The 16965-nt window shown below is 42.8% G+C and overlaps 3 protein-coding genes across 4 annotated transcripts; 2 read left to right on the top strand and 1 right to left on the bottom strand.

The window, feature by feature from the left end:
- Nucleotides 1-2180: 2180 nt before the first annotated feature.
- On the top strand, nucleotides 2181-12688 carry LOC138194665 (zinc finger and BTB domain-containing protein 39). Its single transcript, XM_069143573.1, has 4 exons — nucleotides 2181-2265; nucleotides 6189-7322; nucleotides 9998-10351; nucleotides 10515-12688. The coding sequence occupies exons 2-4, from the start codon at nucleotides 6210-6212 to the stop codon at nucleotides 11472-11474; spliced, it is 2427 nt and encodes an 808-aa protein (XP_068999674.1). The 5' UTR covers nucleotides 2181-2265; nucleotides 6189-6209; the 3' UTR covers nucleotides 11475-12688.
- A 344-nt stretch (nucleotides 12689-13032) lies between these two features.
- On the bottom strand, nucleotides 13033-16927 carry gpr182 (G protein-coupled receptor 182). 2 transcript variants are annotated; one of them, XM_069143577.1, is made up of 2 exons: nucleotides 16537-16927; nucleotides 13033-14445 (listed from the first exon to the last, which is right to left on the bottom strand). In XM_069143577.1, the coding sequence occupies exon 2, from the start codon at nucleotides 14440-14442 to the stop codon at nucleotides 13366-13368; it is 1077 nt and encodes a 358-aa protein (XP_068999678.1). In that variant the 5' UTR covers nucleotides 14443-14445; nucleotides 16537-16927; the 3' UTR covers nucleotides 13033-13365. The 2 variants fall into 2 exon arrangements, with proteins under 2 accessions (XP_068999678.1, XP_068999679.1); XM_069143578.1 differs by having other exon boundaries at nucleotides 13033-14448.
- LOC138194651 (filaggrin-2-like) lies at nucleotides 14441-15595 on the top strand. The gene has a single exon (XM_069143548.1). It carries the CDS (start codon nucleotides 14441-14443, stop codon nucleotides 15593-15595), a length of 1155 nt encoding a protein of 384 aa, XP_068999649.1.
- Nucleotides 16928-16965: the final 38 nt, after the last annotated feature.

The raw sequence follows: 16965 nt of genomic DNA on the forward strand, positions 1-16965 counted from the left end.
GTTAACATATGAACATATAAATATGTTCATGTGTTCATATGTTCATGTGTTAACATGTTCATATGTTACGGTTAACATATGAACATATAAGTATGTTCATATATTCATATGTTAACATGTTCATATGTTCATATGTTAGGGTTAACATATGAACATATACATATGTTCATGTGTTCATATGTTCATGTGTTCATGTGTTCATGTGTTAATATGTTCATATGTTCATATGTTAGGGTTAACATATGAACATATAAATATGTTCATGTGTTCATATGTTCATGTGTTCATATGTTAGGGTTAACATATGAACATATCAACATATTAACATATGAACATGTGAACATATAAATATGTTCATATGTTCATATGTTAGGGTTAACATATGAACATATACATATGTTCATGTGTTCATGTGTTCATATGTTCATGTGTTCATGTGTTCATATGTTTATGTGTTCATGTGTTCATATGTTCATGTGTTCATATGTTCATGTTAATATGTTCATATGTTAGGGTTAACATATGAACATATACATATGTTCATGTGTTCATATGTTCATGTGTTAATATGTTCATATGTTAATATGTTCACATGTTAGGGTTAACATATGAACTTATACATATGTTCATGTGTTCATATGTTCATGTGTTCATGTGTTCATGTGCTCATATGTTCATGTGTTTATGTGTTCATATGTTCATGTGTTCATATGTTCATGTGTTCATGTGTTCATGTGCTCATATGTTCATGTGTTTATGTGTTCATATGTTCATGTGTTCATGTGTTCATATGTTCATGTGTTCATATGTTTATGTGTTCATATGCTCATGTGTTCATATGTTCATGTGTTCATATGTTTATGTGTTCATGTGTTTGTGTTCATATGTTCATGTGTTCATATGTTCATGTGTTCATATGTTTATGTGTTCATATGTTCATGTGTTCAAATGTTCATGTGTTCATATGTTCATGTGTTCATGTGTTCATATGTTTATGTGTTCATATGCTCATGTGTTCATATGTTCATGTGTTCATATGTTTATGTGTTCATGTGTTTGTGTTCATATGTTCATGTGTTCATATGTTCATGTGTTCATATGTTTATGTGTTCATATGTTCATGTGTTCATATGTTCATGTGTTCATATGTTCATGTGTTCGTGTTCATATGTTCATGTGTTCATATGTTCATATGTTAGGGTTAACATATGAACATATCAACATATTAACATATGAACATGTGAACATATAAGTATGTTCATGTGTTAGGGTTAACAAATGAACATATACATATGTTCATGTGTTCATATGTTCATGTGTTCATATGTTCATGTGTTCATATGTTCATATGTTAATATGTTCATGTGTTAGGGTTAACACATGAACATATGAACATATGAACATATACATATGTTCATGTGTTCATATGTTCATGTGTTCATGTGTTCATGTGTTCATATGTTCATGTGTTCATATGTTCATGTGTTAGGGTTAACATATTAATATGTTGATAGCTTTAGCTTTAGCTTTCCTTCGTGTTCACTGCCAATCATCAAATGTTAGCATGCTAACATGTCAAACTAAAATGGCGGACGTAACAGGAAAGTTAGCATGCTAACATTAGCATTTAGCTAAACGAGTTCCTATTAATTAGTGAGTTCAAGTACTTCATTTGTAGTTATTCCATTAAAAACAAGTTCATTTGGGAATATTCTGGTTATCTGAGGTTCAATAATTATTAGCTTTGCTTTTAGTTTTAAGTTTGAGACACTTTTATTTCTGAAAAACAAAACTGAATTCAGTTATTTTGTCTTCTTTCTCAAATTAAACTGATTTTATGTGAAAACAAGCAGCTGCACAATGAAAAGCTTTTTTTTCTTTTAACCAATACTCGATTAAAACCTGAATAAAATCCCTTGAAACGTTCCTCCAGTTGCTTCATGGTAACGAAACCTCCAAAAAGTCACAGTTCACATTATATCTTTAAGTTTTGAATAAATAAACTTAAAATCTTTTACCTTGTTGGTTTCGTGGCGTTTTGCCTTTTTCCTGCAACGACGCCTCCAGACGGCAGGGGGCGACGTCACGTGCTTTTTGTTGTTGTTGACATACGTCACCAACATGCGACGGACGATCGAAACGCTTGTAATTAATAAAATGTATAAACGGTGGAGGATCAGCGGAGTCACAGCAGAGAGAGGATTGATCTGATTGATCTGGTTGATCTGATTGATCTGGTTGATCTGGTTGATCTGATGTCGGCGGGTGAGTCTGAACAAACAGAGAAAAGACGAAGTCGGTTTTAAAATCTGAGTTCTCTTCATGTTCATCTGGAAAAACCAAAACAGACTTTTACATAAAACATCATAAAACTGTAAAGTCAGAGTTTAAAACACAAACGGCAGCAAAACCGGAAGACAAATTTAAGACAATTATTCCATCTGTTCATTTATATTCAAGGCAAATCGTTTTGTAAACATTTATCTCAATACTTAAAAACCTAATATTAGACTTTACATTATCAACCGATCAGCTGTCTGCAGAGGAAGACACGTTTCATTCCAACTATTGATCATCAAATGCTGTTTATTTCTATTAACTGATTAATAATTTAATCTCATTTAATCTGAGCAGCAGCTTCAAACTGCTTTTATATCTGAAACTACTGATTCATGAACTCAACACCAAACAATAAGGAAGCTAAAATGTACGTTTTCTCATCATAATCTGAAATAAATTGTTCAAAAGCTGTTTAAACATCTGAAAATAATCTTTTAGCATTTAATGAGCTGATCGAGTCAAAGAACGGTCATTTTAAAACAACTGTAAAATCTGCATTGATTTGTTGACCCACAGAAAACTTTTTTCACGTTGGACAATTTACTGATTTTCTCTGTTTTATTATTGTAATATGAATATTTGGAGGTTTAAAACTAAAGGTTATTTTAAAAATGTGAATCTTAAATCATCGTTCAGAACAAAAATCCTGATGAATCCAGAATGACGGTGAAATCTGCATTAAAATGAGTTGTATGATGAGTGTTGCCGGATGCTTGGCACTGAAATAATAGTAATGATAATAATGATAATAATGATAATAATGATGATGATGATGATAATAATAATAATGACAATAATGATGATGATGATGATAATAATAATGACAATAATGATGATAATGATGATGATGATAATTATGATAATAATAATAATAATGACAATGATGATGATAATGATAATAATGACAATAATGATGATGACGATGATAATAATAATGATGATAATTATGATAATAATAATGATGACAATGATGATGATAATGATAATAATAATGATAATTATGATAATAATAATAATAATGATGATGACAATGATAATAATAATTATAATTATAATAATAATAATGACAATGATGATGATAATGATAATAATGATAATGATAGTAATGATAATAATAATGACAATAATGATGATAATGACAATAATGATAATGATGATGACGATGATAATGATAATACTGATGATAATGATGATAATAATAATTATGATAATAATAATGATGATGACAATGATAATAATAATAATTACAATAATAATAATGACAATGATGATGATAATGATAATAATGATGATAATGACGATAATAATAATGATGATAATTATGATGACGATGACAATAATAATGATAATAATAATAATAATGATGATGATAATGATAATAATGATGATGATAATAATAATGACAATAATGACGATAATGATAATAATGATGACGATGATAATGATAATACTGATTATGATAATGATGACAATAATAATTATGATAATAATGACGATAATGATAATAATGATGATAATGACGATAATAATGATGATGATAATGATGATAATGATAATAATGACAATAATGACGATAATGATAATAATGATGATAATAATAATGATGATAATTAGGATAATAATAACGATGACAATGATAATAATGATGATAATGACGATAATGATAATAATGATGATAATGATGATGACGATGATAATGATAATACTGATGATGATAATGATGACAATAATAATTATGATAATAATAATGATGACGATGATAATGATAATACTGGTGATGATAATGATGATAACAATAATGATGATAATTATGATAATGATGTTAATGATAATGATGATAATGATAGTAATGATAATAATGACAATAATGATAATAATGATGATAATGATGATAATGATCAAGACGATAATGATAATACTGATGATGATGATAATAATGATCATGATAATGATGATGATAATGATAATAATATGATGTTGATAATAATAATGACGATGATAATAATGATGATAATAATGATAATGATGATGATAATAATGATGATGATAATGACGATAATGATAATAATGATGATAATGACGATAATGATAATAATGATGATAATGATAATAATGATGATAATGATGATGATGATGATAATGATAATACTGATGATGATAATGATGACAATAATAATTATGATAATAATAATGATGACGATGATAATGATAATACTGATGATGATAATGATGATAACAATAATGATGATGATGATGATAATAATAATGACAATAATGATGATAATGATGATGATAATTATGATAATAGTAATAATAATGACAATGATGATTATGATAATAATGATAATAATAATAACGATGATGACGATGATAATAATAATGATAATAATAATGATGATAATGATAACAATGATGATAATGATGATAATGATAATAATGATGATGATAATGATGTTAATGATAACGATGATGATGATGATGATAATAATAATAATGATGATGACGATGACAATGATAATAATGATGATGATAATAATGATGATGATAATATGATGTTGATAATAATAATGACGATGATAATAATGATGATAATGATGATGATAATAATAACAATGATAATGATGATGATGATAATAATGATGATAATGATAATAATGATGATAATGATAGTAATGATAATAATGACAATAATGACGATAATGATAATAATGATGATAATGATGTTAATGATAATAATGATGATGATAATGATAGTAATGATAATGCTAATAATGATGGTAATAATGATAATGATAATAATGATGATAATGATAATAATGATTATAATGATAATAATGATAATGACAATAATAATAATGATAATTATGATTATAATGATAATAATGATGATAATAATAATAATGGTGATGATAATGATGATAATGATGATAATGATAGCAATGATGGTAATGATAATCATGATAATAATGATGATAATGATAATAATGATGATAATGACAGTAATGATAATAATGACAATAATGACGATATTGATAATAATGATGATAATGATGTTGATGATAATAATGATGATGATGATAATGATAGTAATGATGATAATGCTAATAATGATGACAATAATAATAATGATAGTGCTAATAATGATAATAATAATAATGATAATAATGATGATAATTATTATAATGATGATAATGATAATACTGATTATAATGATAATAATGATGATAATGATAACGACAATAATGATGATAATGATTATGATAATAATGATGATGATGATAATAATGATAATAATAATGATGATAATGATAATTCTGATTATAATGATAATCATGATTATAATGATAATAATGATGATAATGATAATTAGAATAATAATAATGATAATGATGATAATGATAATAATGATGATAATGATAACGATAATAATAATGATAATGATGATAATGATAGTAATGATGATAATAATGATGGTAATGATGATCATGATAATAATGATGATGATAATGATCATGATAATAATGATGATGATAATTATAATAATGATAATAATAATGATGATAATGATAATAATGATAATAATGATGATAATAATTATAATAATAATGATAATGATAATCACGATTATAATGATAATGATGATAATGATAATTAGAATAATAATAACGATAATGATAATGATGATGATAATGATAATGATGATAATGATAGTAATGTTGATAATGATAGTAATGATGATAATGATGATAATGATAATAATGATGATAATGAAAATAATAGTAATAATAATGATGAGAATCATGACTATATGGATGAATAATAAAGTGACTGTGTTGTGGTTGGTGCAGCCAGCCTGTAGCAGCAGCAGGATGAGGATCCGGCTGCAGGGTCCGGGTCACGCCGCCGGCCTCCTTGCCGAGCTCAACCGCTGCCGGCAGACGCGGCGCTACTGTGACGTGTTCCTGCAGGTCGGAAACCGGACGTTCGCGGCCCACCGTGCTGTGCTGGCCTGCGCTGGCTCATACTTCCGCAATCTGCTGAGCCGCACGCCGGCCGCGTCCACCGCCGCCTTCTCGCTGGACTTCATCTCGCCGGCCAACTTCGACAAGGTGCTGACCTTTGTGTACACGGGCGAGATCCTGACCGACCTCATCGACGTCGGGGTTCTGTACGAGCTGGCGGAGCGGCTCGGTGTGGGCGAGCTGGTGAGGGCGTGTCACGCCACCTTCCCCGACCTGCAGTCGTCCGCGTCGGCCAGCAGTCCCGGAGACGTCGGCCTGGACACCGCCGCCGCATCGGCCTCGTCCGCGTGCTCCTCCGCCGCCTCCTGCTCCTCTCTGTCCTCCTCCGCCGCCCCGACTCCTGCACCCGCCGCCTCACCTCTCTTCCAGCCCAGAATGTCCCGGCCGGGCCGCGGTGCTCCCGCCGGTCCCCTTCCTCTGGACCTGAAGGCGGAAGACGTCCAGTCTCACATCGGATACGGCCAGATGGCGGGAGATCAGCAGTTACAAGGAGGACTTCTCCTCAGTGGTCGGAGCGGCGCTGTGCTGCCGGCGGGCCTCCTGCTGAAGAAGGAGGACGAGCAGGCAGGAGGACAGTGTGAGGACGGACATGACGGCCCCGTCCCGCTGCCTCAGAGCACCGACGCGCCGCCATCCCTCCCCGACTCCTCGGCTCAGATCGCAGCCGAGGCCCCGACATCATCCTCGGGCGAAGCTCTCGGCGGCCTGCAGGTGGAGGCGGTTGGAGGCGGCAGGCTGATGTTTGGGGAGGTGGAGGACGGAGACACAGAGGAGGACGAGAGGGACGCTCTGCGAGACAATGGAGCCATGGAGACGACGGAGGAGGAGGAGCAGTGGAGACGGTTGGCGGATGACATCATTGAGCTGAGCGACGACGAGAACTTTCTGGAGGAGGACGAAGAGGACGAGGAGGACCTAGTGTGTCTGGAGAACGGAGACGGAGGGAACACGAGCCGCCAGGTACCGGTTCTGTCGTTCCGTCGTTCCTCCGTTCCGTCGTTCCTTTGTTCCGTCGTTCCTTCGTTCCGTAGTTCCGTCGTTCCTTCGTTCCTTGGTTCCGTCGTTCCTTCGCTCCGTCGTTCCTTCGTTCTGTCGTTCCTTCGTTCTGTCATTCTGTCGTTCCTTCATTCTGTCGTTCTGTCGTTCCTTCGTTCTGTCTTTCTGTCGTTCCTTTAGTCCGTCGTTTCGTCATTCTGTCGTTTCTTCGTTCTGTTGTTCCTTCGTTCCTTCGTTCTGTTGTTCCTTCGTTCTGTCGTTCCTTCGTTCTGTCGTTCCTTCGTTCCGTCGTTGTCGTTCCGTTGTTCTGTAGTTCCGTCGTTCCTTCGTTCCAACGTTCCTTCGTTCCTTCGTTCCGTCGTTTCATCGTTTCGTCGTTCCTTCGTTTCGTCGTTCCTTCGTTCTGTCGTTCCTTCGTTCTGTCATTCTGTTGTTCCTTTGTTCCTTCGTTCTGTCGTTTCGTCGTTCCTTCGTTTCGTCGTTCCTTCGTTCTGTCGTTCCTTCGTTCTGTCATTCTGTTGTTCCTTTGTTCCTTCGTTCTGTCGTTCCTTCGTTCCGTCGTTCCTTCGTTCCTTCGTTCCTTCGTTCCGTCGTTCCTTCGTTTCGTCGCTCCGTCGTTCCTTCGTTCTGTCGTTCCTTCGTTCTGTCATTCTGTCGTTCCTTCATTCTGTCGTTCCTTCGTTCTGTCTTTCTGTCGTTCCTTTAGTCCGTCGTTTCGTCATTCTGTCGTTTCTTCGTTCTGTTGTTCCTTCGTTCCTTCGTTCTGTCGTTCCTTCGTTCTGTCGTTCCTTCGTTCCGTCGTTGTCGTTCCGTTGTTCTGTAGTTCCGTCGTTCCTTCGTTCCAACGTTCCTTCGTTCCTTCGTTCCGTCGTTTCATCGTTTCGTCGTTCCTTCGTTTCGTCGTTCCTTCGTTCTGTCGTTCCTTCGTTCTGTCATTCTGTTGTTCCTTTGTTCCTTCGTTCTGTCGTTTCGTCGTTCCTTCGTTTCGTCGTTCCTTCGTTCTGTCGTTCCTTCGTTCTGTCATTCTGTTGTTCCTTTGTTCCTTCGTTCTGTCGTTCCTTCGTTCCGTCGTTCCTTCGTTCCTTCGTTCCTTCGTTCCGTCGTTCCGTCGTTCCTTCGTTTCGTCGTTCCGTCGTTTCGTCGTTCCTTCGTTCTGTCGTTCCTTCGTTCTGTTGTTCCTTCGTTCTGTCGTTCCTTCGTTCTGTCGTTCCTTCGTTCCGTCGTTGTCGTTCCGTTGTTCTGTAGTTCCGTCGTTCCTTCGTTCCAACGTTCCTTCGTTCCTTCGTTCCGTCGTTCCTTCGTTTCGTCGTTCCTTCGTTCTGTCGTTCCTTCGTTCTGTCATTCTGTTGTTCCTTTGTTCCTTCGTTCTGTCGTTTCATCGTTTCGTCGTTCCTTCGTTTCGTCGTTCCTTCGTTCTGTCGTTCCTTCGTTCTGTCATTCTGTTGTTCCTTTGTTCCTTCGTTCTGTCGTTCCTTCGTTCCTTCGTTCCTTCGTTCTGTCGTTCCTTCGTTCTGTCGTTCCGTCGTTCCTTCGTTCTGTCGTTCCTTCGTTCCGTCGTTCCGTCGTTCCTTCGTTCCATCGTTCCTTCGTTCCGTCGTTCCTTCGTTCCTTCGTTCTGTCGTTCCTTCGTTCCGTCGTTCCTTCGTTCTGTCGTTCCGTCGTTCCTTCGTTCCGTCGTTCCTTCGTTCCGTCGTTCCTTCGTTCCTTCGTTCTCTCGTTCCTTCGTTCCGTCGTTCCTTCGTTCCGTCGTTCCGTCGTTCCTTCGTTCCGTCGTTCCTTCGTTCCTTCGTTCTCTCGTTCCTTCGTTCTCTCGTTCCTTCGTTCCGTCGTTCCTTCGTTCCTTCTTTCTCTCGTTCCGTCGTTCCGTCGTTCCTTCGTTCTCTCGTTCCGTCGTTCCTTCGTTCCGTCGTTCCGTCGTTCCTTCGTTCCTTCGTTCTCTCGTTCCTTCGTTCCTTCGTTCTCTCGTTCCTTCGTTCCTTCGTTCCTTCGTTCTCTCGTTCCTTCGTTCCTTCGTTCTCTCGTTCCTTCGTTCCTTCGTTCCTTAGTTCCTTCGTTCCGTCGTTCCTTCGTTCTCTCGTTCCTTCGTTCTGTCGTTCCTTCGTTCCGTCGTTCCTTCGTTCCTTCGTTCCGTCGTTCCTTCGTTCCTTCGTTCCGTCGTTCCGTCGTTCCTTCGTTCTCTCGTTCCGTCGTTCCGTCGTTCCGTCGTTCCTTCGTTCTGTCGTTCCTTCGTTCTGTCGTTCCTTCGTTTCGTCGTTCCTTTGTTCCTTCGTTCTGTCGTTCCTTCGTTCTGTCGTTTCGTCGTTCCTTCGTTCCTTCGTTCCGTCGTTCTGTCGTTCCTTCGTTCTGTCGTTCCTTCGTTCCGTCGTTCCTTCGTTCCTTCGTTCCGTCGTTCCTTCGTTCCTTCGTTCCGTCGTTCCGTCGTTCCTTCGTTCTCTCGTTCCGTCGTTCCGTCGTTCCGTCGTTCCTTCGTTCTGTCGTTCCTTCGTTCTGTCGTTCCTTCGTTTCGTCGTTCCTTTGTTCCTTCGTTCTGTCGTTCCTTCGTTCTGTCGTTTCGTCGTTCCTTCGTTCCGTCGTTCTGTCAGTAAACTTGCTTCCAATAAACGTCCGTACAGGTAAAGTAATGTTCTTTGCTCCTCCAGGTGACAGGAAGCGTGCTGTCATGTAAAGCCTGCGCCGCGCCTCTCCCGGCCGACCCCGCCTCCATCAGACGCCACGGCGAGAGCCACCTGACGGAGGCGGGGCTCTGCAGGCTGTGCGGTGCCTCGTTCCCGGACCGCGCCGCCACCGCCTCCCACGCCCTCTCCCACGTCGGGGTGCAGCTCTTCACCTGCGACATGTGTCACCTGCAGTTCTGCAGCCAGAACAAGCTGCTGCGCCACCACCGCCAGACATCCTCCACCTACACCATCCCACAGGGGGCGCTGACGAGCAGCAGCCACGGCTCCGAGCTGCAGTGTGCCGTGTGCAGCAAAGCCCTCAGCAAGGACTTCCAGGTAAGCGGACGTCGAGACATTTTCAGGTCAGTTTCGTGCATAAAGTGGAAGATTCACTGACGACATGTTGGCGTATGAGATGAGATTATGGCGACGCTGTTTAACCGGCCGCCGCCTCGGCGAGACTCTCACGTTACCCTCCCTCCACTTCCTCCCCCCGCAGACCGTCAGAGACCACCTGCTGAGCCACGTGTGTCCTCAGAGCCTGCTGTGCGGCGTGTGTCCCGTCCCCCAGCTCTCCCTCTGCTCCCTGCTGTGGCACGCCCTCGCCCACCTCTCGCTGCCCGTCTTCGCCTGCCCGCACTGCGCCCGATGCTTCGCGGAGCGCCCCCTGCTGGACCGACACATGGCGGCGCACGCCGAGGAGGCGGCGGCGAAGGAGCGGGAGCGGTCGGCGCTGAGGGCGTTCCGAGGAGTCGGAGGAGGCCTGGCGGGAGCGGAGGAGCTGCACTGCTTCCTGTGCCCGCAGACGTTCCGCTCCGCCTCGGCCTTCCAACACCACCTCGGCCTGCACACCAACGAGTCGCTGGGGGCCGGCGGGGGGGCGGGGTGGTCCGGCAAACGGAAGGCCGACCATCTGCCGGACTGCCCGGCGTCCTCCTGCTCCTCCTCGTCTCCGCGGGACGCCGGCGGCCTCGTCAAGATGAGCGGCCTGGGTTTGAACCTGGGGATGGGCTTCGGCCTGCCGGAGAAGTTCTTTCCGGGGTCGACGCACGGCTCGTCCTCCGGGGGCGTCGCCAACGGGAGCGCCGGGCAGGACGGGGGAGCGGCGGCGGCGGGGATTCGCGGGAAGTGGTACCGCTGCCGCTACTGCGGGAAACGCTTCGCCCACTCGGGGGAGTTCACGTACCACCTGCGCATCCACACCGGGGAGAAACCCTACCAGTGCAAAGTGTGCCTGCGCTTCTTCCGCGGCCGCTCCACGATGATCTGCCACCTGAAGACGCACGCCGGCGCGCTGATGTACCGCTGCACCGTCTGCGGCCTCTTCTTCTCCACGCTGAAGCTGGTGTCGTCGCACATGGAGCTGCACAAGGACCACCTGCCGGCCGACTTCAACATCGAGCAGACCTTCATGTACAACGACCACTCCAAGGAGCCGCTGCCCGCCGCCGACCCCTGAAGACCCCCCACCTCCTCCACTCCCCGACCACCCCCGTCCTCCGTGTCTGGTTGTCGTGGACCATAATACTGCTTATGATAGACGAGGGCTGAAACTCAAAGATTATTTTTATTATATTTTTGATTAATCGTTTTGTCTTTAAACCATCAAAAATGTCCAAAGTGGCATCTTAAAATTTTAATTACAAAACAAAAATATTCCCAAAAATCTGACAAATTTCACATTTTAAAAGCTGGAAACGGAAACTTTTGACTTTTTTTCTTGATAAATTTGATAAATTTAGTTATATTCATTAAAATTTGTTTCTGACTGAAAATTATTTTCATTCACGTAGTTATCTATTGTTTTGGCTGTAAAATGTAAAAATGTCAAAAATGACGTCTTTGAATTAGTTGTTTTGTCAAAAAAAAACAACTAAATTGATAATCAAGACTCTTTCTGATGAAACATTATTGACCATCTCACTAAATATAGTCACACTAAAAATTTATTATATTTTTGATTAATAAATTGTTTCAGCTGTATAACGTAAATAAATTGGTTGTTTTCTTTTCATGAAAAAATTCAAATGACTTTATAACAATATTAAACACAACAATTTGATCATTTTCTCATTTCTGAAGCAGGAACCAGAGAAAATTTTGTGTTTTTGTTTTGAAGAATTTCTTTCAAAATCTATATGGATGATTGAAACCGTTTCTGTTGAATTTCCCGTCGATGGATGAATCCATCAGCCGTAGAATGTAGTGGACATATTATCTGTCGGATGTCTTCAGAAACCTCAACAACATCTGGATGATGATCTCACGGTTATTAAAGTAGCACCTCATCGTAGCAGAAAGATTATTTTCTTATATTTGCAGTCACTATTTTCACACGCTGGTTTTTTACGTGTCCTTAAAAGTTTCGTGTTTGATGAAACATAAAACGTTTCACTTGTCTTTCAAACGTAAACATTTGTTTATCTGGAAGGACGCCGTGTCGTCGCGTGCTGCGTTCACGTGTTTTTTAGAGCGTGTGAAGTGTGTCGTGCTGTAGAGAAAAACCTGATATTTAAGTGCCCATCTACACATTTTTCTGTGTCTTACCTCATATTTATGACAGTATTTATTATTTGTACGCTTTTCTACGTCTCATTATCTGTTTCTAAAGATGTCTATGAATGTTTTTTTAAATATTGTTTTGGAAAAAGAATGAAATAAAGGCCTTTTAAGGACGACTGTTATCCCGCCTGGATTGTTGTTTTTTTGCATCCATCATCAGAACTTGAAGCGGCTGCTTCCGGGCCTCGTGACCTTTGCCCTCCTTTTAAAGCAGTCTCTTCCTGCTATTGTGCCATCTGTGGAATTACTGGTTTTTGCTTCTTATCGTTTCAACTGTTGACACGTTCCAGAAATGGAAGTGATGACGAAAAGTGCAAGAGCAGCAAAAAGCTCGTAAAATAAACACTGAGCTTCCAAAAAACCTGTTCCCACTTTGTTTTCACTGCAAAGTGCAAAAAAATCAACTTGATGTTTTTGCAGCTCGAACGGAAACAAGCAGGTTTTTTTAAGGGAGTTTTATTGCGTGTTTCTATAGATGAGGACGACATCACATAAATAACAAGCAAGCTTTGATTTAAAGCAGGTAAGACATTTATAAGGATTTCTGTCTGACGCTTGATTACACCCCCCCCCCCCCTCCGCCTTGGTGCCTCAAGTTCCTGTAGGAGCTGAGAAGAGAAACAATCATTTCCTCCTCGGTTTAAAAACTGATCACATAGATGCTAAAAAACAAAAAGAAAACAGGAAGTGGTTAATGAGGAAGGTGCAGGTGAGCCCATCCGATGTCTCCACAAGGCCGCCGCCTTCTTCTTGACGAGTCCAGTAAACTCAGTTCTCGGCTTCTGTTCTTACAACCCGACGTCGGACTGGCTGGTGCTGCCGTTACTTAGGTTGCGCTGCTTCTCCGGGTCTCCACCGTCTCCGTTGGCGGCGCCGGGTTTGGCTCCCGCCTGCTCCGCGGCGCCCTCTTTGGGTATGTAGTCCACCACCGTGTTGATGAGGTTGTTGCGGAAGCTCTTGCTGAGGAAGTTGTAGAGGAAGGGGTTGGCCACGCAGTGGAAGAGCGAGAGGCTCTGCACCACGCTGAAGGAAAAGTACAGCACGTCCACGGTGTTGCAGCTGAACGCGTACGGGTCCAAGTCGTTGACGGTCATCAGGAACATCACCAGGTGGTACGGCAGCCAGCACACCACGAACACCAGCGAGTACACGTGCACCAACCAAACGTCACGACGGCCGCGCACGTCCGGCGCCGTGCGGACGGCGCGGGCGATGAGCACGTTGCAGGTGACGATGACGGCGGCGGGTCCGAGGAACTGGAAGAGCAGGCAGAGGAAGGTCACGGACACGAACCACTCGGTGTAGTTGTACTCGGGGAGCATGTAGCAGCCCGGCTCGTCCCACTCCAGCAGGTCCACGTGGACGTTCTCCATCAGCGCCAGGAGCAAGGACAGCGCCCACAGCCCGCCGCACAGCACCCAGCGCTGCCGGCCCGCCACCGGGAACACGGCCGGCGCCGACGGCCGGGTCAGCGACAGGTAGCGCTCCAGCGTCATGAAGGCCAGGAAGAAGGAGCTGCTGTAGAAGTTGACCACGTAGATGAGGTTGGTGACCTTGCAGAGGAAGCGGCCCCACAGCCAAACCTTGTCCATGGTCACCTCCATCATGAAGAACGGCAGGATCATGATCACCATCAGGTCCGACAGGCTCACGTTGATGATGCAGAACAGGACGCCGTTGGCCGAGTGGCGCCGGCGCCAGTTGACCCAGACGACCAGCGCGTTCTCCAGCAGACCCGTCACGAAGATGAACAGGTAGAGCAGGAACAGCGCGATGCGCCGGCAGTTGGTGTCCAGCTGGATGGTGCATTCGTACACGAACCACGGAGTCCCGTTCAGCGAGTGGTTGAACTCCTCGGACATCATGATCTACTGGGAGCACAGCAGGGGGTCACAGCAGGGGGTCACAGCAGAGAGTCATATCAGGGAGTCACAGCAGGGGGTCACAGCAGAGAGTCACAGCAGCAGGTCACAGCAGGGGGTCATATCAGGGGGTCACAGCAGAGAGTCATATCAGGGAGTCACAGCAGGGGGTCACAGCAGGGGGTCACAGCAGAGAGTCATATCAGGGGGTCACAGCAGAGAGTCATATCAGGGAGTCACAGCAGGGGGTCACAGCAGAGAGTCATATCAGGGAGTCACAGCAGGGGGTCACAGCAGAGAGTCACAGCAGCAGGTCACAGCAGGGGGTCACAGCAGAGAGTCATATCAGGGAGTCACAGCAGGGGGTCACAGCAGGGGGTCACAGCAGAGAGTCATATCAGGGGGTCACAGCAGAGAGTCATATCAGGGAGTCACAGCAGGGGGTCACAGCAGAGAGTCATATCAGGGAGTCACAGCAGGGGGTCACAGCAGAGAGTCACAGCAGCAGGTCACAGCAGGGGGTCACAGCAGAGAGTCATATCAGGGAGTCACAGCAGGGGGTCACAGCAGCAGGTCACAGCAGAGAGTCATATCGGGGTCACAGCAGAGAGTCATATCAGGGAGTCACAGCAGGGGGTCACAGCAGGGGGTCACAGCAGCAGGTCACAGCAGGGGGCCACAGCAGGGAGTCATATCAGGGAGTCACAGCAGGGGGTCACAGCAGCAGGTCACAGCAGAGAGTCATATCAGGGAGTCACAGCAGGGGGTCACAGCAGCAGGTCACAGCAGGGGGCCACAGCAGGGAGTCATATCAGGGAGTCACAGCAGGGGGTCACAGCAGCAGGTCACAGCAGAGAGTCATATCAGGGAGTCACAGCAGGGGGTCACAGCAGCAGGTCACAGCAGGGGGCCACAGCAGAGAGTCATATCAGGGAGTCACAGCAGGGGGTCACAGCAGCAGGTCACAGCAGAGAGTCATATCAGGGAGTCACAGCAGGGGGTCACAGCAGCAGGTCACAGCAGGGAGTCATATCAGGGAGTCACAGCAGGGGGCCACATCAGGGAGTCACAGCAGGGGGCCACAGCAGAGAGTCACAGCAGGGGGTCACAGCAGGGGGTCACAGCAGGATGCTGGGCCTCGTTGTCATGGAGATAATCTGATTATGTTTATGGGGTTATTTAAGGTGAGGAGGTGGAGCAGGAGGAAGAGGAAGAGGAGGTGGAAGAAGAGGGGGTGGAGGGGGAGGAAGAGGAAGATGAAGGGGAGGAGGAGGATGAAGAGGAGCTGGAGCAGGAAGAGGAGGATGAAGAGGAGGGGGAGGAGAAAGAGGAGGAGGTGGTGGAGAAAGGGGAGGAAGAGGAGGAGGAGGAGGATGAAGAAGAGGTGGAAGAGGACGAGAACGAGGAAAAGGAAGAGGAGGAGACGTGCTGGGCTGAAAGCTCCTCTAAAGCTCCTCTATTCTAAACATTCAGTTGGACTTCGAGCTGCTGAAGAATTATTCAGTCAAGTTTTTGCATATTATTTTTACTATTATTATTATTAGTAATCATCCAGTTTAATTTTGTATTCTTGCGTTCTGTTGAACTCAGTGGTTTTTATAAAATGGATTAAAGCTAAAGAAACAAGTCGCTTTTTATTCCATGAATTGTTCTTTTCTCTCCACAGCCAACATTACCCACAATGCAACATGACCACGGACAGGTTGACATCACTCAGGTGCCTCATGCCAGCAGAAAAAATAAATAAAATAAAACAAAAATTTATGTTCGTAAAGTTTATATTCGTAAAAAAATATCAAAATTAAAATGCATCTTAATATAAACTAAATAAAAATATAAAGAATTAAAAAAAAAAGTAAATATAATAAAAACTGATGAAATATTTTAAAATGTAATGTACATTAATATGTGTCTGTGTACATACGCAAATGTGTTATTTAAATGCAATGCTAGAACAATGCTACGGTATATAAATAATAAATGAATGCAGTCACATGCATGGAACAGCTGGAAACAAACAGCTGGAAACAGCCAGATGTGCAACATCAGGAGTTAAAGGTAGACACAGGCGATAAACTCTTTAAAATGACATCGTACCTGCTGCTGTCTGGAGGAGACGACAAAGAGTCACACGGCTGCTGCTGTAAACACTGCTGCTAATAATAACAATAATAATAATAATAATAATAATAATAATACTGCTGCTGTAAACACTGCTGCTACTGAGGACAAACTGAGGAACCAGGAACCTGCTACACCCTCCCATTAACTCTGTTACACACAGAGACAGAGAGAGAGGCAGAGAGAGAGAGAGAGAGAGACAGAGACAGAGACACCTAACAGGACATCCTCTGACCTTCAGGGTCTCTCACCAAACTGAAGATGCGTTTTAACTTCCTGATTATGAATTTATATCTGAAGACTCCAAAACAAACAAAATGTCGCCGTCTACTTTTCACAGGTTTGTTTTGTTTTTGTTTTACATATAAAAACATGTCAATCACATCTAAATGCTCCTCCTCCTCC

This window comes from Embiotoca jacksoni, unplaced genomic scaffold (assembly GCF_022577435.1).
Source record: "Embiotoca jacksoni isolate LCO1_2020_lvr unplaced genomic scaffold, fEmbJac1.0.p SCAF_111, whole genome shotgun sequence".
NCBI classification, from domain to species: Eukaryota; Metazoa; Chordata; class Actinopteri; family Embiotocidae; genus Embiotoca; species Embiotoca jacksoni.

Excerpts from the sequence above, each read along its gene's own strand:
- LOC138194665 (XM_069143573.1), top strand. The coding sequence starts at position 6,210 with ATGAGGATCCGGCTGCAGGGTCCGGGTCACGCCGCCGGCCTCCTTGCC. Across the intron at positions 7,323-9,997 it reads GAGGGAACACGAGCCGCCAG|GTGACAGGAAGCGTGCTGTC; the intron begins GTACCGGTTCTG and ends TTGCTCCTCCAG. Across the intron at positions 10,352-10,514 it reads CCCTCAGCAAGGACTTCCAG|ACCGTCAGAGACCACCTGCT; the intron begins GTAAGCGGACGT and ends CTCCCCCCGCAG.
- LOC138194651 (XM_069143548.1), top strand. The coding sequence starts at position 14,441 with ATGATCTACTGGGAGCACAGCAGGGGGTCACAGCAGGGGGTCACAGCA.
- gpr182 (XM_069143577.1), bottom strand. The coding sequence starts at position 14,442 with ATGATGTCCGAGGAGTTCAACCACTCGCTGAACGGGACTCCGTGGTTC.